This window comes from Danio rerio, chromosome 2 (assembly GCF_052040795.2).
Source record: "Danio rerio strain M-AB ecotype USA chromosome 2, GRCz13ab, whole genome shotgun sequence".
In the NCBI taxonomy this organism is placed as follows: Eukaryota; Metazoa; Chordata; class Actinopteri; order Cypriniformes; family Danionidae; genus Danio; species Danio rerio.
This window is the reverse complement of record NC_141022.1, coordinates 4,711,610-4,739,529: the sequence shown is the minus strand read 5'-3', so window position 1 is coordinate 4,739,529 and position 27,920 is coordinate 4,711,610. Positions and strand designations below refer to the sequence as shown.

At 38.0% G+C, this 27,920-nt stretch overlaps 1 protein-coding gene across 5 annotated transcripts; it reads left to right on the top strand.

The window, feature by feature from the left end:
• The first annotated feature begins 1,422 nt into the window (after nt 1-1,422).
• yme1l1b (YME1-like 1b) lies at nt 1,423-27,656 on the top strand. Of its 5 annotated transcripts, none has more exons than XR_015477773.1 (19): nt 1,423-1,568; nt 3,267-3,392; nt 5,537-5,711; nt 6,763-6,855; nt 6,947-7,056; nt 9,098-9,248; nt 9,355-9,438; nt 11,520-11,693; nt 14,024-14,176; nt 16,063-16,195; nt 18,249-18,311; nt 19,371-19,483; nt 20,102-20,257; nt 20,470-20,621; nt 22,216-22,342; nt 24,007-24,080; nt 24,833-24,919; nt 25,749-26,875; nt 27,127-27,656. XR_015477773.1 is itself a non-coding variant. In XM_087239523.1 (18 exons), the coding sequence occupies exons 8-18, from the start codon at nt 11,570-11,572 to the stop codon at nt 25,890-25,892; spliced, it is 1,326 nt and encodes a 441-aa protein (XP_087095649.1). In that variant the 5' UTR covers nt 1,423-1,568; nt 3,267-3,392; nt 5,537-5,711; nt 6,763-6,855; nt 6,947-7,526; nt 8,149-9,248; nt 9,355-9,438; nt 11,520-11,569; the 3' UTR covers nt 25,893-27,656. The 5 variants fall into 5 exon arrangements, 3 of the variants coding, with proteins under 3 accessions (XP_087095649.1, NP_001317997.1, XP_087095650.1); XR_015477772.1 differs by having other exon boundaries at nt 25,749-26,894; XM_087239523.1 differs by having other exon boundaries at nt 6,947-7,526; nt 8,149-9,248; nt 25,749-27,656.
• Nucleotides 27,657-27,920: the final 264 nt, after the last annotated feature.

Sequence of the window (27,920 nt, the reverse complement as noted above, 5' to 3'; positions counted from 1 at the left end):
ATCATCTTCTCATCAGTGACATGCATCTACACCAGGGGTGCCCATACTCAGTCCTGGAGGGCCGGTGTCCTGCAAAGTTTAGTTCCAATCCCAATTAGACGCACCTGGGCTAGCTAATCAATCTCATACTAGGCTTTCTAGAAACATCCGTGCAGGTGTGTTGAGGCAAGTTGGAGCTAAAATCTGCAGGACATCTGCCCTCCAGGACTGTGTTTGGGCATCCCTGATCTAAACCATCTCTGGGTCAATGCGTGTAAAGATTTTGAACATCTTCTTGGACACTTTTAAGGCTTCCAAACTGCTGCAATATAAAGTGCACATGTTTTGAAGTAGTTCATTATGATGCAATTTACCTTCTATTTGAGATTTGATTGAACAGGAATTACAGAACTGATTATTCTAATTCCCATAGACAAGAAAAAATAAAGTAGTGACTGCAGGTTGAAGGAAAGTAGTGGAGTAAAAGCACTAAAAATGTTCTCAAGGAAGAGTAAAAGTATACATTTTTAAAACTACTCAGTAAATTACAATTTCTGAGAAAAACTACTCAATTACAGTAATTTGAGTATTTGTAATTAGTTACTTTACACCACTGGAAAAAACAAAAGCTTTTGAAATAGCTTATATCTTCCTATGGGTAATTGCATTGCTTATTTTTTTTATTTGTTACTATAAAGGTAAAACCGATATACCACAGAAAATGTTTTATTTTGTGTAAGAAATATTCTATTCACTAACAAAAAGTCTCTAATTTGTGTCGGCGGTAATAGCCTAGTGGTTAGTGCAACGATATAAAGCACCAAGGTGCTCACGGCGACCTGAGTTCGATTTCCGGCTCGAGGTCCTTTGCCGATCCTTTCCCTATCTCTGCTCCCCACTCTTTCCTGTCTGTAAAATCTCCACTGTCCTAGCCAAATAAAAGTGAAAACCCCTAAAAGAAAAAAAAAAAAAAAAAAGAAATTCTCTAATTCGCAGCCTTTTTTCACATTTTCTTTTAACTGAAATTGATGTATTTATGAAATCTACAGAAATCTCTAGTATGATATAAAAAGAGGACAAAACAAACAACAGCATGAAAGCTCAAGTACCTGACAGTACCAACAATATACAGGTAGCAAAGAATTCTGGCCCAGATTTGTTGACCAATAGGTAAATTAATGAACTAATTTCCATTCACTCTTCTCTGTTTTCACAGTAAAGCAAAGGCATGTTTAACATTCTTAGCATTGATTCTCTGCTTTACACTGGACTACACAACAGTTTTCACTCAGTTTTACAGTGCAGCTTCAACAACAAAATGCGATTTCCAAAGAAAATCTGCTTTTACTCTTGAAGAAACGACGATTTCGCTACGGTTTAGGACTTTTATTTTGTCATCTCCGCACCGGATGCTCTTGAGTGTTTTGTTGACGGGTCTTCTTCCAGTTTCTGCGAGGCTTGTTTAACGTAAGAGGACACCGGTGGAGGACGTTATATGTAACTCCTGATCAATAAAATCCCCTCGTCCACAAGAGTTTGCCATCAGCTAATCGGAAATGTTTTCTCTCTCCACTACCCTACAGCCGCAGGTAACGTTAATAGGTCACAAATGTTTGCGACAGCGGGTTTCATAACTTTACACATGCGCAGGCTAACCGCTAACAGACACCGCACTCTCAATTTAATGTCAATTTTTTAGCGGGTTTTCACTTCTAACAGTATGCTGAGATATCAGAGTTGACTTATTGTATGTTTGTAATCTAGTTACAGTGTTTTGTTTAGTAAATCGCCATATATTTCCATTGACGCCACACGATCAGCATAAGTAATACTGTTAAATCCACCAAAGTTAAGTCATTAGTGTTAATTCCACATCACACATCTCTGTTTTGTTTTTTCATATGTTAATTGTGTTTATTTGTTATAAAATAATTAGCACAATTTTACAATGTATACTAACTGTAATGTTAACGTAAAAGGGAAAGTTCAGCAAAACTGAGCATTCTTTAATTATTTACTCACCTTTCACTTTATCCAAACCTGTTTGACTTCCTTCATTTTGTTGAACAAAGAAGAGGATCATTTCAAGAAATCTGGAAACCGGTAACCATTGACTTCCATAGTATTTTTTTCCTATTATTAAAGTCAATGGTTACTGATTTTCCTCTTTATTCAAAATATAATATTTTGCGGTAAACATGGTAAAGAATCTCATAAAGGTTTGAAACCAGTTGAGGGTGAGAAAATATTGATATAATTTTACTTAAATTTGTCGACAAACCATCCATTTAAGTAATATTTGTTAGACAAATAACAAACTGATCAGTACATTCAACTTTCCTCAGTCAGAATTTGACCCTTTGAATAAAAAAACATAATAATTATTTAGCAATTCACAATTTTCTAGCCTCTCTTGTAAGAACATACTTTTTATAATTCATGTATGGCAAAAATAGTCAGATTAGTACTCAAATTATTTTTTATTGCTCCTTTTTTGTTTCAAGAATAAGATTTAAGATTTAGAATAGAAGTTACTTGTATAAAGTTTTCTATATTAAACAACAATACAGTAAGTCAGTAGTGAAAGATGACCTCACTTACATCAGATTCTTATGTTTTCTGGCATAGCTGGATGTTGGACTGGATGAAAAATAATAGTTTGCATTGGCCAAAACTGACTAGCTGAAGTCACACCAACAGAGGATTCCGCTTAATCTTAAAGCCTATTCGGTGGATTATTGTCACTATTTATGATGCCATAGCAGTCAAAATAGGACAAATGAGCTCATGTGTGAAATAAAATTTTAATCTTTATCAGTAAGGGGTGGATCTTTCAAACCACCCGAATGCCCCTTGGCTATGGGCCTGCTGTAACCATTTACTTCCATAGTATTTTATTCCGACTATGGAAGTCAATGGTTACCGATTTTCGTCTTTATTCAAAATACCATATTTTGCGTTAAACATGGTAAAGAATCTCTTAAAGGTTTGCAACCAGTTGAGGGTAAGTAAATATTGATATCATTTTAGTTTATTATGTCAACAAACTATCCATTTAAGTAATATTTTCATACTTTTTATGCCATTAAATTGTTATCCATTACTATTCCCCTAGTCTCATTGTTAAACAAACTTTGAATAACATTTATTAGTGGTAAAACCGACAATTCAATTGTTTCACACAATACAGAGTTTCTGAATGATTGTTGTCCTTAAATCATTTCTGTTGCTTTACGTAGTTTTATATTTGGTGTTAAAAGAAACACTGAATGTTGTTGTGTCTGAAGGTAACAGTCCAGCTGAGTCACCTCATCAATGCTCTGCACTCGCTGAAGGGGTCAGTGAGCAGCAATACTTCAGTCAGTCACAAACACAGAGAGAACACGCCAGAACAAGATCTGAACAGCACCGAGGTAATTACTCTAATCAACAGCTTTACGCATTTACACTCTCCGGCCACTTTATTAGGTACACCTGTCCAACTGCTTGTTAACACGATTTTCTAATCGGCCAATCACATGGCAGCAACTCAATGCATTTAGCCATGTAGACATGGTCAAGACGATCTGCTGCAGTTCAAACTGAGCATCAGAATGGAGAAGAAAGGTGACTTAGGTGACTGAATGTGACGTTGTTGGTGCCAGACGGACTGATCTGAGTATTTCAGAAACTGCTGATCTACTGGGATTTTCACGCTCAACCATTTCTAGTGTTTGCAGAGAACGGACCGAAAAATAGAAAATATCCAGTGAGCGGCAGTTCTGTGTGTGCAAATACCTTGTTGAGTCAGAGGAGAATGGCCAACCGCGTTCGAGCTGATAGAAAGGCAAAAGTGACTCAAATAAGCACTCGTTACAACCAAGCTCTGCAGAAGAGCATCTCTGAACACACAACATGTCTAACCTTGAGGCAGATGGGCTACAGCAGCAGAAGACCACACCGGGTGCCGCTCCTGTCAGCTAAGAACAGGAAACTGAGGTTACAATTCACACAGGCTCACCAAAAGTGGGCAATAGAAGATTGAGAAAACGTTGCCTGGTCTGATGAGTCTCGATTTCTGCAGTGACATTTGGATGGTCAGGTCAGAATTTGCCATTAACTGCATGAAAGCATGACCACAGTGTCTCCATCTTCTGATGGCTACTTCCAGCAGGATAACGCACCATGTCATAAAGCGTGAATCATGTCAGACTGGTTTCTTGAACATGACAATGAGTTCACTATACTCAAATGGCCTCCAGTCACCAGAGCTCAATCCAATAGAGCACCTTTGGGATGTGGTGGAATGGGAGAATGGCATCATTGATGTGCAACCGACAAATCTACTGCAACTTATGTGATGCTATTATGTCAATGTGAACCAAAATCTCTGAGGAATATTTACAGTACCTTGTTAAATCTATGCCTTGAATGATTAAGGCAAAATGGAGTCCAACATAGCACTGGTAAGGTGTACCTAATAAAGTGGCCGGTGAGGGATTTTTAACATACCGTAGAATACAAAAGACGTGTCACTCGTATCTTTTTAAATGGGGAAAAGTGTAACGTTCAATATGGTGAATAAAGCCCCGCCTACTAGTACAGTAGCCAATCATCGATCGCTATAGACCGACTATACTCTGGGGGAGGGGCTTGGACCAGACGTGAGCTTCTGCAGATTTTGTGATTTTTGTTCATTTAGAAATGAAACTAAAGGGGCAGATGTTGTTTAATTTTGTTGATTTCTAATATGCAATTCATTCATAAGCTTGGCAAGCAGTTTTGGAGAATTTGATGTTTCCCCATTCAAACAGAATGCCCGAGCACACTGCCCAAGAGGCGTTCCAAAGATGGACGCAGAGTGAAGTGACATGCCTTAAGTGGACTTTGTTTTCAATTCTTTAATTAGGACAGTAAGGTCTGACTTTGCTTAGACAAAAGTCTCGTCACTTAACAGAAATAATGTCCAGTATAGTATATAAAGTCATGCTGCAGTGGAGAAAGAATGAATATTGTGTCTGACTCTATCATGAGTTTGGAGGACTGCATCCATACATCTCTGCAATGACTCAAATCACTGATTAATAAAGTCATCTGGAATGGCAAAGAAAGCGTTCTTGCAGGACTCCCTGAGTTCATCAAGATTTTTTGGATTCATCTTCAACGCCTCCTTCATCTCACCCCAGACATGCTCAATAATGTTCATGTCTGGTGACTGGGCTGGACAATCCTGGAGCACCTGGACCTTCTTTGCTTTCAGAAACTTTGATGTATAGGATCTCTCACACTCCATGCAAATCTCTGGATGAAAAAACATTTACATTTCGTTACATTTATTCTGTCCAAAGCAACTTACAATTGAGGAGGCATTCAGCGATTCAATAAGAAGAGGCGATAAACACAAGAAGTGCTAGTTATACAAAATAGTTTGTTTGTGCTCAGAGAATGTAGCGCTAGAGGAATGCTGCTATTGATATGATGTGTAGTAGTTAAAACATGTACTATGTATGCTTTTTTATGATTATTAACGTTGTTTTTTTCTTCTTTAATTCTGCATGTGTTGGGTGTTGCCGGAAAGCCGTCGCTGTCCCTCAGAGATTTGGGTCTGTCAGATCTCGGTCTCGTCCAGATAGATGAGCTGCTGGAGAAGCTTCTGCCTCGTGTTTCTCAGCAGGACTCGCAACTGAAGACTGTGCCAGATATCTGGAGGACTTCTCATCTCTCTTCTGACTCTTTCTTTCACAACAAACATGGTGAGAGGCTAAAGTGTTTTTTATATGTATATATTTATATATATATATATATATATATATATATATATATATATATATATATATATATATATATATATACGCCCTAATTTAAAGCCACTTAAGTGAATGATAAAGTTTTCATTTTGGGTGAACTATCCCTTTAAAGGTGCAGCAGGTGATTGTCTTCAGAAGCATTTGTTGTTGTGCTGGTTGAAAGTCTCTTCACAGTCTAATAGTAATGATTATTTAAATGTATTTATATGTTCCGATAAGTAGCCCAATCTGTCTGTCAGCAAATGCAGATTTGAACAACTGCACAGCTGTTGTACGCATCTCCGCCGACTGCCGCGTTTTCACGAGAGAGAGCATGCGTGCGCGATCGGTAAAAACATGCTGAATCAAAACTTTTTAAAAACCTGAATCAGTATTGGAGTTAATTTTGCACGCTGGAGAAAGGATGACACAATAGATGAAGGATTTCTCTTAGACAGGTAATGTTTTGTTTTAAAACTGTTTAGCTTCACGCAAAGCTGATGTAACGTTAGATGTTGTTGTTACAAACGGGTTATATCTTCACAGAAGTGTTGTTCAGCTAATAAAATCTTCCGATGAAAGATTGACAAACTATTTTCATTTCATAAGGGACCTTTTACAGCATCTATGATGTAGATTTTAATTAGTTTAACAACAAAACACAAGTAAATAGCGCTACTCCGCCTAGTCTCTCCCTATATTGTTTACCATGCAACTCTAAATATTCGCTCTGAAATCGCATGTCAGTTTGGCTTGCACGCCGGCGGACAAACACTAGTCGCTTTTAACACATGAGAGAGGGTTCTTTTGCTGTGCTCGTGTTTCAGGAGGCGTGGCTCTAGACGGCAGGGGATGACTGTGATTCAGAGATTTATGCTAAGCTGTTAGCATTGTGAAAGATCACCTACTGCACCTTTAAGTCTTTAAATGAAACCAGACAACAAAGTCTTAAAATGGTTTATTAAACTTCTAGAAACATTGCTGACATCTAAACTTTAATTTCTCCTCTGTTATTCAGGGTTTTCAAGAATGGGTGGTGTCACTCCGGTGTTCTCAAGGCAAAACCAGTCTCCTCTCCAAACTCTCTGCACAGATCTCAACTATTTACCTTGTAAGCTGTGCACTTTATTTGTTGTCGCACATAACGACTTCATTTATGTGCCGGCAGCTCCAAATGTTTACCCAATGTGATGTTTTTTCAGTGTTGGTCCAAAATCGAGGCTTTAAAACCCTGAAGTCCCGAACACGACGCCTGCAGGGAGGTTTTGAGGGTCCAGTGGAGCCTGAGGGAATTACACCGTCATTTATGAAGGTCATTCACACAGCAATACAATGCTTCTTTATGATTATTATTGAGAGGGTAATACTTTACAATAAGGTTATTTCATTTATTACAGTGTTTATGTTAGTTTACATTAGTTAATGGAAATAAAGTTGTTCATGTTTACTGTTCATGCTAACTAATGTTAGCAAGTTTGAATTTGGATGTTAAAGGTGCTGTATGTACGTTTTTGACTCCTAAAGCATAAAATACTAGGGATGTAACGGTATCAGAATTTCACGGTACGATAATACCTCGGTATGAATGGCACGGTACGGTATTTATTGAATAATTTACAGGAAAAACAAAACTAATGAAAAGACTCGAAAAAAAGTGCCAAAAGTGTTTATTTACTTTAGCACTGAACATATCAATGACATACACATTAGCCATCTATCTGTAAATTTTGAAACAGGAACTATTAAACCATATAAAAAAAAATAAAGTTTCAATTTATTATTGTTGAAAACTCATCACATTCAACATTTAATCCCGCACTCACTTGGATAGAGATGGGTTTTTAAGGAAAATTATCATTTTACTATAATCTGGTCAAAGCTGGGATCTCTGGCCATGTCCCCTACAACAGAAAAAAAACCCTCTCATTTGGGACTGAGGTTTCTGGGACAGAGAGATATGATTTAGCCAAGGTTGACAGCAGTGGGTAACGTTGTGCATTGTCTTTCCACCACTTGAGAGGACAAACCATGAGTGAGATAGAGGTCTCTTTGCGGTACAAGTCAATGTCTGCATTAATCTAACAAGTGTGCTGTGTTCTGCAGTCCCCATGACTGTTTTTAGTCGTATTCCCCGACTTATATTTCACCATATTCTGGCAGTGCCTGCTTATTGTTTTTTTCTTTGTCTGTGACCTTTTCTCCTTTTTCGTATCTTTTTAGAAAGAAACTGAAATGCTTCCACAATTTGAAATCCACACAATTTCTTCTCCGCTACTAGCAACACACTCCATTTCCGCATTACTGGATCTGTAGTGACAACAGACCGCAAAGGATGATGGCCAATGGGAATTGTAGTTCCCGCTACCTCCTGTTCGCTTCATTCGCCTGAGCATACTTTTCTCAGAAATATAGTTTTATTGAGTCATGCGCCTACGGTAATATTGAAAAAAATTACTATTGCGGTATGACGGTATTTACAATATTGTTACATCCCTATAAAATACCATAATATCTTTGCAGATATTTAAGAAACATGCTAAGTGAACATTCTTGTTTATCTGAAAAACAATGCTAAAGTCAGATATTCTGCTTGGAACATGTGAGCTACTTGCCGTAACGGCTGCTAATGCTAGTTTAGCCAATTGTATTTCAACATATTTCAGTCATAAAGTCTCTCAAAGCATGCGTCCGTGACTGAAATGTGATCTCTAGTGGACAGTAGCAAACTCCGAAATGAGACGCAGATTCAGAGTTCCACATGAAATGGTTATTAATTAGTAAATGATATAAATATTACGAACGTAAACATTAGGTGAGCAGGTTACATCGTAACCCTGTGTCAAAACAACACGCTATGTGACGAACATATCAGTTAACTGGACAAGTTCACAAGCAAACACATTGCACTTGCAGATCTCAAAACTTTAGATAAGAGCATAAGACACAAGCAAAACACATTCTCTCAGACTAGCCCTCGCAAGAGAGACTGTCCTCACAGAGATCCACAGAAAGAGCAAGAGCAAAAAGGAGCAAGAGATGGAGAGAGAGATCACCATTGCAGTTTGGGCTCAGCTTTTAAACGCTATGCCGACCAGCGATTGGAGGCGCAAACTCAGCCTCAGCGGCCAACGTCATTAGCGTGAAATGCAGATCCTTCAATGCCATTTGTACCTGTAACACACGCAGGAATTGACACACCCACATACAAACAAACGCACTCACAAATACCCAAAATAGCTTCTGCAAGCGAACATAACACTCTCTATAAAGTGAAGTCAGTAGTTCTTTCAGAATTTGTGCGATCGTTCGTTTACATTGAGTTGTAAATGTTGTATTTTTTGTGTGTCCAATAGGGTTTCCTCACACGTGATAAAGGACCAGACGTTGAAACACTGGAAAAACTCCTTAAAAACAAAAATATTCCCGAGGGTCAACATGATGCTTTTAAGACTGGTTTTGCCGAGGGTTTCCTCAAAGCTCAGGCTCTTACACAGAGAACCCAAGGCATGTCTGATATTAACAACAAATCACGACACAATGAATTTTTAACATTACATAGTTTATTATTGTAAAAAATCTATGTTGTATTTCATATCATCATCTTCAACAGAATCGCTTAGGAGGACCAGACTCATACTGTTGGTGCTTCTGCTGGTGGGCTTGTATGGACTCTCCAAAACACCTTTCTTATCAGGTAAATGTTTTTCAATGTCTGGAAGTCTGTAATAATCATTTGTTTTGAATTTGATGGCCTTTTTTCTTTAGAAAACTTTACAAATATTGCATGTGCTTAATGGCTGTTTAAAAACTGAAGTGTATACCACAACTGTATAATATACATTTGAAGTCAGAATTATTAGCCCCCCTGTATATTCTGTCCCCAATTTCTGTTTAACGGAAAAAAATTTTTCCACACATTTCTAAGCATAATAGATTTAATAACCAATTCATTTTATTTTTGCCATGATTTATAATATTTGACTAGATATTTTTCAAAATACTAGTATTCAGATTAATGTGGCATTTAAAGACTGTAGAGAATCGAAAATATATTGCTTGAGGGCTAATCAAATTGACCTTAAAATGGTTTTAAAAAATTGCTTTTATTCTAGCCAAAATAAAACAAACAAGACTTTCTGCAGAAGAAGAAAATATTATAGGAAATACTGGCCTTGTTAAACCTCATTTGGGAAATATTTTATAACCAATCAGTCCTACTGCCCCCAACCCATTCTGAGCTAGGATTGAACCAGCGATTCTTTGCATGGGAGTTAGTTGCTCTAACAAGGAGGCTAAAGGCTGATTTATACTTCTGCGTCAAACACCGGTGTATGCTACGGCGCTGACGCATAGCCCTTCGCTGTGGCCGTTGGCGTCGCTGATGTGCACCTCTCAATAAATGTAACTAAACGTCGCAATGACGCGTAGCGCAAGCTCTGTGAATAGTCGGCTTGGTAGCGATAACGAGTCTGGGCGGGACCGAGAGCCGCGTGAATGGTGCGAGCCTGATGGAGCGACTGTTTACAAGTGTGGAGTCCCGTGAAGGAGCTCCGGATGGAAAGTTTTGTTTTGTGTTTACCTCATAGTTAAAGTTGTTGCACGTCCGCTGGTTCCTACCTCAAAATGAGCGAGTTTGAGCCACTTGTACATCCCGGAAGTGTTCAGGAAAAGCAAAACAGCAGCGAAGAAACTCGACACAGAGGAACATTTACACCTCACTGCCAACTAGCGTTTCGGAAGTGTCAATGCAGACCAACAGAGACAGCGCGCAGAAGTATAAATGCACAGCTATGAGCGTTGCTTGCGCCGTGTGTTACGCCGGTCACTTGACGCAGAAGTATAAACCGGGCTTAAAGACCATGGCCTCTAGCATCTGTCACTAGAGCACCTTTTGAAGTCAGAGGCGTGAGGTTTAACTGCATAGCACTTCAGTAGCTGGCCTCCATTACATTTACCTCCCTAAACCTCACTCCCATCCCGGACAAGCCTTCACAACCAGTCGTACTGCACCCAACCCATTCTAAGCTAGGATTGAACCAGCGATTCTTTGCACGAAAGTTGGTTGCTCTAACAAGGAGGCTAAAGACCATGGCCTCTAGCATCTGTCGCTGGAGCACCTTTTGAGGTCTGAGGCTTGAGGTTTAACTGCATAGCACTTTGCTAGCTGGCCTCCGTTACACTCACCTCCCTAAACCTCACTCCCATCCCGGACGAGCCCCCACAAATAACCCACTAGTCCTACTGTACCCAACCAGTTCTGAGCTGGGATCAAACCAGTAATTTTTTAGCATGGGAGTCGGTTGCTCTCACAAGAAGGCTAAAGACCTGTCGCTAGAGCACCTTTTGAGGTTAGAGGTGTTAGGTTTAACTGCATAGCACTTCGTTAGCTGGCCTCCATTACACTGACCCCCCCCCCTAAACCTCACTCCCATTCCGGACAAGCCCCCACATATAATCCACCGGTCATACTGCACCCAAACCGTTCTGAGGAAGGATTGAACCAGCGATTCTTTGCATGGCAGTTGGTTGCTCTAATAAGGAGGCTAAAGACCATGGCCTCTAGCGTCTGTCGCACCTAGAGCACCTAATCATTTTGACTTCAACTGTATGTCCTGTTTGTCATGTCTGCCAGTGTGAATGTATAATTCAGGTTGTTAATCTGGTTACTGACCTCTTGGTTGGTTTGGTGCTGTTGTGCCTCTGAGCATGCTCCGTGGAGTGCATTGTGTGTGTGTTTGGAGTGTGTGTGAACTGTATTATAACCATTCCGGACAGTGCGATTCCGAACTACATCAGGCCTGGACTCTGCTGTGGACCCGGTCCAGATGAAGAACGTCACCTTTGAGCATGTGAAGGGTGTGGAGGAGGCCAAGAACGAGCTGCAGGAGGTGGTGGAGTTCCTGAGGAACCCACAGAAGTTCACCGTTTTAGGAGGAAAGCTGCCTAAAGGCAAGAACACACATTATAAGAAAACTCCAACACAGAATCATTTAAATGAATTGTCACATTTTAATGTAAAATTGTTTTTATTCAGTATATTTTGAAGAATGTATATACAGAGGGTGAAAAAATTATTCAACACGCATGTTTATTTTCTGAGAAAAATGTCCTAAAGGAGCTGCTGACATGGTATTAAACCAGATTTTGGTGAACAATACAAACATAGAAATAAAATAAATCAAAAAATTATGTTTAAAAACACGACAAAACACAGGAGCAAATTGTTTCAGCAATCAGAATTATGAACGAACTGCCATGTTTATCGTCGCCTTCTGGACTATTACAAACTCTGGATGATAGAATTACTCTTATGCTGTGTTCACACCAGACGCGGAACGCGCGGATAAATTTGCGCGTAAATTGCCGCGTGAACATTTTAGTTTGCTCGCTTCATTCGCGCGTCAAACCCCGCTTCATTCGCTCGTGAAATCCGCTTCATTCGCATGTCAAATTCACTTCAGAACAGACGCGGATTTGCATGATAGGCAGGGCTTCTGTCTGCCCGGTGACTGTAGCTTCGTTGCTAAATGGCTAACATGGATTTTATGAAGAAAATAACAATGTTAATGTACTTTATGAAGGCTGAAAAACAGCGTCGATACGTTTAGGACCGTGTCTGAGTCCACTACATGCTTTCAGAGGTGCATCCAGCTCTGTGAGCTCATAAACTCCTCCAGAAACTGAACCTGGATCACGGAGGCTTTCAACGGTGCTTCTGACTGAGCTAAGCCCAGTTTGATGACTTGTTGGAGGATTTCCCCCGGGACACCATCAACAGGTTCTACGTCACAATCACGCCCCCACAAGAGCAAGCTTCTGATTGGTTAATGCGGCGTGAATGTCCGCTGAAGTTCAGATTGTTCAGAAACGCATGTTTAGCTCGTCAAACGCGCAAAATGCTCAATTCGCCCCACGCCATTCGCGCGTATCGCGCTATTCACACCGCGCCATTCACGCAATTCGCGCCGCAGGATGTCTATTCGTGCGTTTGCATTGACTTAACATGTAAATCACTCGCACTTGACGCGCGTTCCGTGTCTGGTGTGAACGCAGCATAACAGAGTTTACATGTGCTGCTGAAGATTTCAGACACAGATGAGAAGTTTGCACTGACTGTGTTGCGTGTTGTTTTTAACACAAATAAGGACTAAATGTATGCTATGTGTAGTTTTTCTGTAGTTGGTAACATCGGAGAGGAAAGGATCTGTGTGTGTTCATATATGTTGCATTTATATAATTGCAGACGGCTATTTTTTGCCATTGATCTGCAGTTATAATCAAATCATGTTCAAAGAACGGTTAGTAATGAACATTTTAAATAAGTAATTATGCGTGTAAAGCATCTGTTTTGTGAGAAGTGCTGCTCATATGATATGTGAACGACCTGTACAGCTTTACTTTGACGATTATTCGAGCGAGAATGACGTCGACTGAAACTTTCTGTTGAACACCTCACCCACCAAAAGGGTACCCTCGGTAGTGGAAATGCAAGCCTGATAAAGGTGACCCGTACCTTGCCGTACTGTACCATTCAGTGGAAATGGGCCTGAGTTAAAATCTGTGTTTGACAAACGCAAAAATCAAGAAAGAGATTCAGTCTTTAGTTTACAAACAGTCAAATAACACAGAAGTACTGGGAGAACAGATTATAGTTCAAATAAAACCACTGATGTTTATGGTAAAGATTAAAATCTCCATCATATGCATTTAACTTGACGCTCAAATATGAAAGTTGTAAGCAGCAATTGCATTATTTAACCAATAGGTGGCGACAAAGAGCCATCAAAATATGCCACTGAACAATACTTCAATAATGATCATAATGATCATCATAATGATCGTCATAAGTTTTATGAGTGAATCACTGAATCATTTCTTGAAAATGATACTAAAAATAAAAATGGGTTGTACAAATGATAATGTTAGATTTCTACATTTAGCGTTATCAGCAACACTAGTAGTAGCAGTGAATTTTTCACAGTACTGAATATTTTAGTTCATTTTAATTCAGCTGATTATTTCTTCATTTTATTTTTAATAAAATTACAGGTTTTGAGTTCTCTGTTAAAATCAAAAGTGTCTTGCAGTGCTGTTTCAGTAATAAATGGAAAGAGATTACTTTAGTCTCCTCCCATTTTTGGCTGACCTGAAAAAATGGTCTGATCCATGACTAAAAAAACCATAATGTGCTCCAAACCTTGATATTTGTGATCTGTTACAGCACTATCAGTGATAGTAATTTGTTTTGCCACGTTTTTAATCATTCACGTAATTTGCAGGAATCTTGTTGGTTGGGCCTCCGGGAACAGGAAAGACCCTGTTGGCACGTGCTGTGGCGGGTGAGGCGGATGTGCCTTTCTACTACGCATCTGGATCAGAGTTTGATGAGATGTTTGTTGGAGTCGGTGCCAGTCGAATCAGAAACCTTTTCAGTGAGTGCAAATCTTACATTATTACACTCCAAATGATGATTCCAGCCTGCCTGTTTCTCAATAATTTCATAAAAGTGTGCCTGAAATTCCCTGGAAAAAGTCAGAAGTGCTCTTTTATTATTTGGTCTATGCTAGCTGAATAATTGTATTTAGGTTGTTCATGTTTTAAAGTATTTCTTTTTCTATATATACAGTTGAAGTCAGAATTCTTACCCCTCATGTGAATTAATCTTTTTCAAATATTCCCCAAATGATGTTTAACAGAGCAAGGAAATTTTCAAAGTATTTCCTATAATATTCTTACTTCTGCAGAAAGTCTTATTTGTTTTATTTAAGCTAGAATAAAATCATTTTTTAATGTTTTTTTAAAGTAGTATGTTAAATAACTATAAGTTAATTTGTTCTCTGATAACCACGTTGTAGGTTTATGACTTCGATAAGTTGAAAAAAATCTCCAGAAATTGTTTTAGAAGCGAATTTATTATTCCATAAAATGCCCATCGAATCAGAAAGTCCATAATTGACCATATATGGTTTGTGTCTTGAATACTGATGAGCTCTTAGACACAGATACACACACACACACACACACACACACAGAAGATGATGTACACTGAACATGGACAAATATAAACCCAATCAGAAAAACATTAACCTATTTTGCTCACCAGATCTGTTGTGGATAAAGGCTAAACCATAATTAAACTTGACTAAAGAGAGTGATAGAGCAGTATCCCGTTGTATTTTGAAGCTACAGTCAAAAAAAACCCAGCCAGGAATTAATCTCAACCTCTGCATGAACAGATGATAGTTGAGCTGAGTGATTTGACAAGATTCAGCAGTCAACATGTGTTTGTTTAAACATAGGCATCAAATTTCACAATAAACACAATAAATGAACAAAAGATGCAACTACACATGCCGTATTCCTCTTCGGAGTGGAGATTAATAAATGTGTAATCTGTAAATCCATAAAGTAACGCACTGTAAACAATTTAAGACTCGCATTTTCAAAATAACATACATAGTGAGTGAAATATACACTTAAAATAACTAAGGGAGGAAAAATATCACTGTTGTATCACTTTGGCTTATTAAATGCAGCCTGAGGCATGCATATTAATAATTTTGGTGCTTTTTTATGATCTCAGAGCTGAATATGAGTCTGTGTGCTCTTGATGACCTGATCCGGATGAATGGCCTAAAGTAGGCATACATGCAAATGCAGAGGGCGTGGCCTGTGAGTCTCGTCACAGTTTGATTTATTCTCTGATTGTCCACTGGGGTTTAACACTCGTTGATTTTACATGAAGATGAGGAAACAGTGTTATCTGAGGCTTATGGTTTATCCATTTCCATATACTAATCTTTTAATATTTCTCTATACCTTGGCATAGCCAGATTTTCATAATAGGGCACCTTTAAAACCATTTTAAAGCCATTATTATTAGCCTTTTTAAGCATTATTTTTTCAATAGTCTACAAAACAAACCACTGATATATAATGACTTGCCTAATTACCCTAGTTAAGCCTTTAAATGTCACTTTTACCTGAATACTAGTATCCTGAAAAATACATAGTCAAATATTATTTACTGTCATCATGGCAAAGATAAAAGAATTTAGCTATTAGAAATGAGTTATTAAAATTATTATGTTTATAAATGGGTTGAACAGAAACAGAAATTGAGGAAAAATGTACAGCAGGGCTAATAATTCTGACTTCAGCTATATGTAACTTTATTTAAGGATTTTATGACAATATTACAAAGAAAAGAACACAAATACGGATAAAACAAGCAAAAAAGATGTAAATAATTTAACTTGATCACATACAGTGAAATAAAACCATGTGTTAAAGTATTTCCCCTGCATTTGTCCTCCAGGAGAAGCTAAAGGAAACGCTCCTTGTGTTATCTTCATTGATGAGCTGGACAGTGTCGGAGGAAAGAGGATCGAGTCTCCCATGCACCCCTATTCTAGACAGACAATCAATCAGCTGCTTGCAGAAATGGACGGGTGAGCCTTGATACACCGAACTTCATCACGACTTATAGCTGCAGTCTCATAGATGCTTTTATTTTCTTTTTAATGGTCAGACGTACCAAAATAGTGAACTGTATTAGACATGGGCCGGTATAAGATTCTGACAGTACAAGGTTATAATAGTTTTGGATTTCTCATTAGTTTTATTTTTGATATCGTTTTGACTTTTTGTTTTCAAATTCAGTTAGTTTTAATTAGTTTTTAGAGGCAGATTTATTAGGTTTTATTAGTTTCTATATTTTGAAATCGATTAGTTTTTGTTTAGGTTTTATTAGTTTGTGTTTTTTTTTTTGTAAATTAGGATATTTGTTAGGTGCAAGATTCAAAATCATAGAATAAATGATGTATAATATATAATTTTTATTTATTATTATTATTCTTTTGACACGAACACTACTATCTTCCACTATCCATCCTCAAATTCAAAATACAACAGCCCTCAAGTTAGCTGCTCAAAATACAATATGTGTGCAAGGCTGCTTTTGAGATTAGATACACAGTAGTGATGGGAAGTTCAGATCTTTAGGGCAATCCGGATTTTTGTGACAATTCTCCCGTTTTGATTCAACATATTAGCAATATATAGTCAGCAATCGTAATTTCAGTCAGTTAAAACATCATCTTAGTCTGAAAAGTTTCTTACATTAAGACTTGCAACGCAACTGAAGCATGATTCACTTATTTAAACTGTTACGTCTTTCTGTTATGAAAAAAAACTTGCGTTTTACCAGATCCTCTCATTTAAGCCCTCAGTTTACCGCTGATGCAGTTCTTTAAGTTTAGTTTAGTCACATGTTCTGTCATGTACTGTTTGTGTTTGGTTCACCAATTCACACATGCCCTGTGTTATCCGTTCATCAGTTCTTAAATCTGATCTCAGTGTGCTGTACTGATAACTGAATAGCTCAGTATATATTGGTTTGTTTCGAGTCAGAGAGTATCAGGCATGTTAAAAAGTTAGTATGTGGATAAGTGCCTAATATTATTGGAGACGCAAATCATTTTAAATTATTTAGTTTGTTTTGGTAAACTATTTCAACCGGTTCACTTAGAAGATCCAGTTAAAAAGAATGATTCGTTCGCGATTGCGATCACTAATAAAGAAATAAAACCCATTATTGGCCACAAATTTGTTAAATACTTTTAAGTGTCTGCTCGGGTCGTATTTAATGCAGTCACCGTGCTGCTGTCATGTCCAGCCTTTGTTTTTTTTGTCACGGGAGCAACAACGAGCATGACTGTCTTGATCTGGCCAATGGCATCAGGATTTCAGTCTCTGAGGTGCTGTACGGTCAAAAGACTCACTAGACATTTACAAAAACGAAGGCCTTTTTTTGTATGTGCACTAGTTTCAGTTCTAGTTTTTTAAGAAACTCATTTTTATTTCAGCAAACGGAAATGTTTTTCAGTTCTAGTTTTAGTTGGTGGTGGTTTTTGGGTGTGGCTTAGCGAAGGGTCAATTAATGCTACGCAATAGGTGAATGATGTTTGTATATGCATTATAATTTTGGCTTGGTGGAGGGGCGGTTGGGGTGGTGCGAGTGAAATTGGCCTATTGGACTATAGGCGAGGCTTACGCCAAAGGACTTTATAAAAGGACCATAACGAACTTACATTTATGCAAACAATTCACAATAAATGTTCAAACGTTTATCTGCCTCCTAAAGTCTTTCTGGTAGAACTACATTTTCAGTATGAGCCTGTGCTGAGAATTTTCCAGGGGTATGAACAATTATTATATACTATTACTAATTATAACACTATAAATACAGTCACACCAAACATTTTTTGGCTGACTTAAGGACGTTCCATGCATATGGTCAATTGTAAATCAAAGAAAATGTTCACTTTCCTTCATTCTAGTTCAAATTTATAATGAATAAAACAGCAAAAAGCGAGTATAATTGAGGGGGTTGGGGTGTGTCCTAAAAGGTTGAAAACCCCTGGTCTACTGAACCGTACCGCTCAGTGGAAACAGAAGTGAAAGGATTGTAAGTTTTGCTAATTGTCTTTTTATCTTCTCCAGGTTCAAGCCAAATGAAGGCGTCATCATAATTGGAGCAACAAACTTCCCTGAAGCTTTGGATAAGTGCGTAGAGTTTTTATTTATCTGAGCACAGCTTTTTCAGATATTGTTGACTAGTGTTGTCAAAAGAGCTGCTACTTCAGTACCACTACTTCGGTACACTGTAGCGTTTAAAGTCACGTTGATCAGCTGGTTTGTCTGCAAGTTGACATACGAGTGATCCACTAATGAATCGCAGCTTTAAAATGCTCCAGTGTCCCTGTATCTGTGTTTACACTCAGTCAACAACAGTCATTGCTGTTGAGCATATGAACACAATAGTGAAGCAGCTGTGTTTAGGAACGCACTACACAGTGCTCAAATGTTAGCGGGATATGGACTTTTTTAAAATTTCAGCACCAAATGAACACATGGTCTGGTAATGGATAGGGTATATGCCAAGCTAGTGTTTCTTCCCAAACTGATAAACTTCTGGTCATCAGTTATTGTGACTTTTTTCCTTTTTATATGGTTCCTTTTATAGCATTTATGTTGTAATGTCATTAAAATACATTCAGTTAAATAGACTTTGGCATTCATTTAGTTGCTCAAGCGTAAAATGAGACAAAAAGCCTATCAAGATTGGCAGGCTAGCACAGAAGCTCCATTGAATATTCTGGGGTAAAATAAATGCTCATATTATAAAGACATGGCGGGGAAATGTGATTAAATGCAGTGCTTCTTGTACAATCTGAGACCCACTTCATATCGGATATCACTCAGCCAGTGGAGATCGCTGATTTGGAAAGAAAACAGACCTTAAACGTGCCGATTTTTGCTTTGGCATACAGTTCACTGGAAACGCTTAACCCAGGTTACTGGCAAATTAAAAGTCCTATTAGCATGCTTCGGCAAATACCCTATTCCAGTATCGTCAGTAACTGTAACAACGGTGCAAAAGGGTAAACAGTAATTCATTTGATTATTCGTTACTGAAAAAAGTAATGCCGTTTATTTTGTAGCGCCATTATTCCCATCACTGTTAACCTAAGAGATGATATAAGAGAGTTTGTAGATTTGAAAGGTTTGTTTCCTACACTATTACTGATTGATCAGACATCTGAATGCTGTCTCCTTCCCCAGTGCTCTGATCCGGCCCGGTCGTTTCGATATGCAGGTCACTGTACCCAGACCAGATGTGAAGGGCCGCACAGAAATCCTCAAGTGGTACCTTAAAAAAATTAAAGTGGACTCCGGTGAGTGTCCTGTTTAATATTTAGTTATGACACACAGTTGACGTCAAAATGATGAGTCCTCCCATGATTCTTCAAATATTTTCCAAATTATGTTAAAAAGAGCAAGGAATTTTTTCACAGTGTTTCCTATAATATTCTTCCTTCTGGAGAAAGATTCATTTGCTTTATTTTGGCTAGAATAAGCAGTTTTAGTTTTTTTTTTTTTTAAACCCTTTTAAAGTCACTATTAATAGCTCCCTTAAGCACTATTTGATTTGGATTGCCTACCAAACAAACCACCATTATACAATGACTTGCCTAATTACCCTAACATGCCCAGGTAACCTAGTTAAGCCCTTAAATGTCACTTTAAGCTGAGTACTAGTATTTTGAAAAATATCCAGTCAAACATTATTTACTGTCATCATGGCAAAGATAAAAGAAATCAGTGATTAGAATTAAGATATTAAAACTATTATGATGAGAAAAGTGTCTAATGTTTTTTATCTTCATTAAACAGAATTTGGGGGAAGATATACAGGGGGGCTGATAATTCTGACTTCAACTGTGTTTATACACAAGACTTTAATGTTTAAATAAATGTAATAATGCTGTAAGGTAATTGTTGATGGGATTTAGCTGTGGAGGCAGAGGTCATTGCTCGAGGAACGGTTGGCTTCTCTGGTGCCGAGCTGGAGAATCTGGTAAATCAGGCTGCACTCAAGGCTGCTGTGGACGGCAAAGACATGGTGACCATGAAGGAGCTGGAGTTTGCTAAAGACAAGATACTGATGGGTAAGTGTCTCGAGTTTTTCCATAAAACAGTGAACTTGCTCATAAGCTAGAGCTGCAGGATTCTGGCTAAAATGAGAGTTGTGATATTTTGCCTAAAATATGTTTAGAAATGTGTTGAAAACTTATTAAAATATACCGAAAGGCTAATAATTCTGACTTCAACTGTATTTTATTGTATTTTTAAGTGTTATATTGGCTTTCCCCCTCTGCAGGGCCAGAACGCAGGAGTGCAGAGATCGACAAGAGGAATAAAGAGATCACGGCGTACCACGAGTCAGGCCATGCTATTATTGCGTACTACACCAAAGACGCCATGCCCATTAATAAAGCTACTATTATGCCCAGAGGCCCAACTTTGGGTCATGTGAGTACCTTCTGTGTGTACCTTTTAGATACACATTTGTTTATAGGAGACCTAATATGCGAAAATCACCTTTATAAGGGGTTAAAACACAGTTGTGTGGCAGCAGTGTGTGAATATAACCAGCTTTCAGTGGTGAAAATGTATTAATTTTATTTCTTTATAATCAGACTTGATATAAACAGTCGGCAGAAACACTTTGATTGACATTCTCCCTTTATACGTGTCATCAGAGGGGTAAAGACCCCGCCCCTCTCTCCCTCATTAGCATAGACAGCCCTAAGTAAGAAGTAGCCATCCGCCATTAAAGGGCACCTATGGTGAAAAATCTACTTTTCAAGCTATTTGGACAAACATATGTGTATATATAGTGTATGATATATGGTGACATCATATTGGGGTGATATAAACACACACAGTCCTTTTTTTTTCCAATTTAACAACATACAAATGGTGGACCAATTAGTGCGGTTTTCAGACCGACCGCAATTTTACGTAGGAGTGCGGTCCCCCCGCCCATCGAATTGATTGACAGCTGCGCGCATTAACATGTTCCGGTAGTCACGTGTGTGTGTCAACAAGACCAGGCAGACATACGCAAAGCAACCGGGAATAAAAGGTCTGTTCTGTTCGCTGGGATCAGCAATCATCATCAGATGTGATTAAGAGTAAGTTTCACATGTTTAAAGTGTTTTAAAACAGAGTATGTGTGTAATTAATTACAGCGATTTACTTTATCAGCACAGCCGCGTGTCAGAACAATTATAAAAGAAGACGCTTCAATCCCGGTTTGTGGAAGTTAAATCTTTATTTTGTACATAAGCATAACAGATATCCACACAGCAGTGGAGGTTAGCCTGTATCCTGTCACATTTGAGTGCAAAAACAGTGCTAAGCTAAGTGCTCTGTCTGCCTGCCTGTGTGTGTGTGTGTTTGACTCATCAATGCAACTTCACAATATTAGTAAAGATTAAAGATTAGTTCTTACTGTAGTATTTCTCACAAACGCTAAGTAAGACCTTCTTCCTTTAAGTCTGTTGTCTGACGCAGCCGAGGGAGGAGATTAAAGCACGTGGGAAGGCACGTAGAAACAGTAGGCAGGCAGAACTCGCCTTAAAGGCGCAGTGCGACAAAACCACCCCCTGCTGGAAATGTGTAAAAAACAGCATCTTGTAAAAGGTATAAAGAAAAATCTGATTGGTGTTTTGAGCTGAAACTTTATATACATTCTAGAGACGCAAAAGACTTGTATTAAATCTGAAAAAAGGGGTAACCTAGGTGCCCTTTAAAGTTTTCACCTGAAGATAATGTCAGCGACTAAGAGGATTATAAATGTGGAGTTTTTTCCACAGAGAGTGAAACTAGTCCTGTTTTGAATCTGCCACTATGCTGACACACAGGCTTTCATAGCTCCGCCCTCAGTGACAGTCATCAAAATGCACAATTAGGATTAAAGCCTAAAATGGTCAGTTTCAAAGAGTTTTCTATGGGGTATTTTGAGCTGAAACTTCACATACAGTCTAGGGACATCAAAGCCTTGTAGTTTAATAGGTCCCCTTTAATTGAAGTGTCTCAACTTAATCTCAATTCTTCGCAGGTGTCCATGCTTCCAGAGAATGACCGCTGGAGTGAAACCCGTGCTCAGCTTCTGGCTCAGATGGATGTCAGTATGGGCGGTCGAGTTGCAGAGGAGCTCATTTTTGGCAATGAAAATATCACCACAGGTATGTTGCAGAACTGTTAGCGCTGCTGTCTAAGGCTATATGTTTATTTCATGCGGCAGCCATTTTAAAACATGAAAGCGAGGCTGCGGTGGGAAGAAACCCGGAAGTATAGGATCAGCACTGTAAACATTGCAGTAGCATGCTTTATACTACAAACCTCCAGCTGTTGCCGCAATTTCAAAATAAAGATGGACTCAAATGCCGAAATGCACATTAGTAGTAGCAGAACAGCCCTGATCAGTTTATGAAATACACCACGTTTGTCTGTGAAAAGGGTTATAATCATTTAAGCAAGATCTGACAACGTGCTTACTCATGAAGTATACACATTGTGTGCATAATTGTGCATAATCCAGGATCTGCCAAATCTTCATAGATCATTTAAGCGAGGTACGAAGAACGAACCCCAGGGGTCCGTTCTTCATACGTGGATTACTCGGTTAGCTGGATTTGGTAATTGACGATTTGACACGATCCAGGATCGTTTCGTTCTTCAAAGCTGATCCGAGAGTTGTTGTCATAGCAACAGTTCTGCTAGGTCAAACCTGATCGGGAGCAGGCTCAATTCATATAAACAGGATTAGATCGGCTCAGTTCAAGCAAAGATAATACAGAAAGTATGTTCTGAATTCTGATATTTTCTTACAGTAGTAATTATATAAACTTGGGAAAATAGTAACTATTTTTAAACTATATATAAGTAATAGTTAATAAAATAAATAAAGTTATATATTTTAATAAAACTTATGCAATCTGCACCCCCGAAATGAAAGTACAAAGACTGCCACCTGGTGGTGCAAAGATTAACTTTTTAGATCACTTTAGTACAATTTGTGTATGGTAATAGAAATGCACAATATGTGACTTTTTTTTGGAAAAGCAATATTACATTTATGCAGTCATCAACATGTTTTGACAGTTTATATGGCGGCGATTTGATGCTTCATAAAAGTTGCAGACGCCTTTACCAATATCAAAATGCTTTTGTAAACATCCAGTTATTCTTTACACCGATGAAAATACCGGCTACTATACTACTACTAGGAAAATCCGCTCTAACTGAAACTAAATAAATTGCTCTTGACACATGAAAAGGCCAAGCATGCAGCCCACAACAAGGTGTAAAGTTATTGCGTATAATATTTAACAAACGGTTTACTGCAAATTTTCTGTAATTTTGCTTACATGGATAATTGAATATTAATCAGATTATGTCATTACGCTGCTGTGCCGTAATCATGATTTCGAGGATCGATAGATCTGTCCTTCACAACACACGCAGCGATCTCAGATCAGTTCATCCAGACATTCTAATCTGATTCGGGAACTTGTTTGAAGAACCAAATTAGCCAGAGATCAGTTATCAAGATTAAAAGATCCAGGATCTGCCAAATCTTCTTAGATCATTTAAGCGAGGTACGAAGAACGGACACCAGGTCTAATTCAGTTTGTTTATTAATTCTTATTTTATACTTTTTTTTTTATATATGATCATGTTAACCCAGCTGTATGTTCATGGAATGTTTACTGTAATATACATTCATATTATGCAAATATGTATTAAAAGAACACTGCATGAATAATATTTAAGCTCAAATTATGCTTATTCCTGTTCGATTAATATGTTACATGTTTATTTTTATTTTATTTATTTTTTTCCATAGGAGCATCAAGTGACTTTGACAGCGCTACAAAAATAGCTAAAATGATGGTGACCAGATTTGGCATGAGTGAAAAGGTTTGTCGTTTTTCTTTTTGTGAGCTTTCCGTTTATGCTGTTCATTTAGAAAATGATGCTGATAGTCAGTTTGACTCTCCGTCAAGGGTATTGTGATGTATATGAGCAGTTTTACAGAAAACTCTCAAAAAGAATCCAAAAGAAGTATACTGGAGTGTCGAATTGTATACTGTAACATCTGATACAGGGTTTCTACAGGTTTCATCAAGTCAATTTTAAGACTTTAAGAACATTATGAATGAAATTTCAGACCTACACAAGGCTAAACACTAAAGATTTTTTCTAATGACCCAGTTAAAACATTTAAAAAACCCATTAAAACAGATGTTATTGTAAGAAAGATAATTAATCCATATTGGTCAACTTCAATCGAGATGTATTTTTAGTAATTGTATGGGTGTCAGACTGATTGGGCAGCTTTACATGAACATAGGAAAATAAAGACCTGTTTAAAATGCTTTAAGATCTACAACACAATATTTCTGTGTATTTAAGACTTTTTTAAGAGTTGAATGTTTGTTTTTTAAATGTAAGACTTTAACACCCCGAGGAAACCCAGTGATAACACAATCAGATTGACTACTTTAGTTTATTGTTTTCAAAGTAGGCATAATCTTGATGATTTATGCACTTTTATTTGAGTATTACAGTATGTTAACCCTTTCCTTTGTTTATACACTTGGGGAAAGAATGCCTTTAATAACATAACACAAGTACATAATAAAAGTTGTCATTGTTTGCTTTCGTAATAGTTGGGTGTGATGACATACAGCGACCTCACCAAGCAGAGCCCAGAAACTCAGGCAGCCATTGAACATGAAGTTCGGATACTTCTGAGGGTAAGCTAGTATTTTCCTGATCTTTCTAATAAAATCAAAATGTACAATATTTATTTTGCTAGCCCACGTTATTGTTCTTAAAGTGTAAATGAATCTCTGCAAGTTACTCTGCTAAAACAAAGTTTGTTTGGTAATCTTCAATCAAAATCTGACCATTGGCCTCCGCGTTTGGAGTGTCAGTCCTTCTGTTGACATCAACCAGAGCGCTTCCATAGCAACTGTATATTAATATCCTCTCTAACCGTTAGCAAAGAGCTTAGAATGACCAGGAGGCGACACTCAATAGAACGTTCCATTGCAACAGCAGCGCCCGGCAACAGCCCCGGATTCCGCCATTTTGGAGTAAAACCGATCGGCCATCCATCGGATCTTATTACTGTCTCGATGGCAATCAGCCGCTTTGTATTTTATTTATTTATTTAAAAAAGTGTTTTAAAGCTGAGATACAACCTGAAAGACGACAATACAGCACTTACTATCACAATCATCAGCACTTGTAATAGTTTATTTTACAGGTTATAATATGCTGTTGTTCTATTAAAGTTTTCATTCCAAAATGGCTGCCGCGCCCTCTAGTGGCTGTTTCCCAAATTGCACTAGAGTGTCGCCTCTTGGTGATTCTGTGCTCTTTGCCTTTAGTTTGCTATGAGTAAATGATGTGCAAATAAAAAGCCACACCCCCTACTTGATATTTTGTTTCAGTTTGAAGGACATCAACAAACAAAAGTCCCAGCAACTTCCATTTCCCGCATTATTTAACAAAAGCACTTTTTATACTGACTACCTATTTATTATTATCAGTTTCTGACTTGCTTATTTGTTTGCATAGGATTCCTACGAGCGTGCTAAAGCTCTCCTGAAGTCCCGCGCTAAAGAGCACAGAAACCTGGCGGAGGCTTTACTGCGCTACGAGACATTGGATGCCAAAGAGATTCAGCTGGTCTTGGAGGGAAAGGCTATAAACAGCAGATGAAGATGCAGCCGAACCCTGAAACACATGAATGTACATATGCAACCGAGAGCTTGGTAGACCTACACTCCCCATTGGTAACGTTTGTTTTCTGAGCCAGATCTCTGAAGTGAGTCTCTAAGGAAGGCATTACAAACTCGATCCGTGACAATTTGACTCGTTTATTACATATTTCAAAGTTGTTTTTCTTCTGTACCATTGCGTTGACTATATAGGTGCTGCCTTATTTGTAGTGGTGCAGAAGCTGATGTTGAAAATAAATCCGTAAGCTGTCAAGTTCACTATAAAGTCGCCCTGTTTGAGCCGAACTAAGTTTGACCTATGAGAAATGCAACGAGTTTCTCACTAAGAGAGACTGGAATGTTTTCGAAGCACTTTGTTAGTGGAACGTTTAGCTTTATTTGTGTGTTACGTGATATAATATCATATTCTCTGCTCCCGAACAATGCTGCTTGAGAATACCTTTAGTTGGAAAATGTCAACGCTTTAAAAAAATCTGGGTTTAAAAAAACGAAACATTAACAGATATACATATATCGATAATCCTTCCCGTGAAGCATTTTTTGTTTCTAAAAAATGTCTAATAGACGTGTAAACATAGTCGTCTTGGCCAAAACAAGGCAAAATTTGGGCTGTCGTGAAAATCGAATAGATGTATAAGAATAGGCCAAAACTAGACTAGTCGTCAAATAGACGGAAATGAATGACTACACATATTAAGTCCGTCTAACTGATGACTAGTCTAGTTTTGGGCTATTCAGAGATGTCTATTAGATTTATACCGACAGCCCAAGTTTAGCCTTGTTTTAGTCAAGCTGTCTACGTTTAAATGTCTATTAGACGTCTATTAAACACAAAATTGTTTGCTGGGTTGGGTCAAGTTTTTGTTGATTGGTTTATTTCTTTAAAGGAGTAGTTCATGCAAAAGTGTAAAATTCTGTTATTAATTAATCACCCTTGCGTCGTGTCAAACCACTGAGACCTTCGTTCATCTTAAGAAAACAAGTTAAGATATTTTAGATGAAATCCTGGAGCTCTCATCCTCCATAGACAACAAGCGTCCCGAGATGATGCTCAAAGAAAAGTACCCAAAAATAGTCAAAACATTCCATGCAACACCGCATTCGTGTGACTAGAACACTGTAAAAATGACTTATTTCACCAATATTTTTGGTTCCTTTACTGAATTTTAATATCTGTGGACCGTTCCTGATTATGGAGGATGAGAGAGCTCCAGGATTTCATCTAAAATCCATTTTAATTTGTATTCTGAAAATAAACAAAGACCTCGGTGTGTTTTGAATGAAATGAGAGAGTAGTTAATAACATTTTTTATCCATCACAGGACTATTTTAATCCAGTCTGGATCATCATGTTCTATACATCAGTTTAAATATATACACCAATCATAAGACGAAAAAGGGAGCCGTATTTCATTCATTTCTCAGTGATTACGTTGGGTTCACTCAGCTTTATTCTACATTATTTATTCATGTACAGTAGCTTTACATCTCTACATTTACCTTGCCTCATTGTTATGTTTGCCTTTTACCCAAGCTCGTTTTAGTTGTGTATATACCGTATATATTTATAATCAATAAATTCGAAAGCGAGGATGTTGTATATAAGTGTAAAGATTGATTTTAGTCTTGAGCTCTGCCTGGGTTGTAATTGAAAATGACTTCTTGTTTTGTTTGTTTGATGCTGTCGCACATTTATTAATGACTGGGAGCTGAACTGAATAAAAGAAACATCCCTACACAAAAACTTGTTATTTCATGTTCTGTAGCGACCCCTGCATCACAATAATATTAGCATCTTATACAACTAAAGAAATACTACTTTCTGTACATCAATGTTCTTGACCACACCCCCCTGACTGTTAGTTAGCTACAGTATCAGGGAATAATGCACAAAAAGAGCCCCGCCCCTACTTAATATTCCATTTCAGTTGGAAGTACATCAACATACTGAAATAAACATCTCAGCAAGTTCCGATTTTAAACTACTTTCCAAGACATAGGGCTCTAA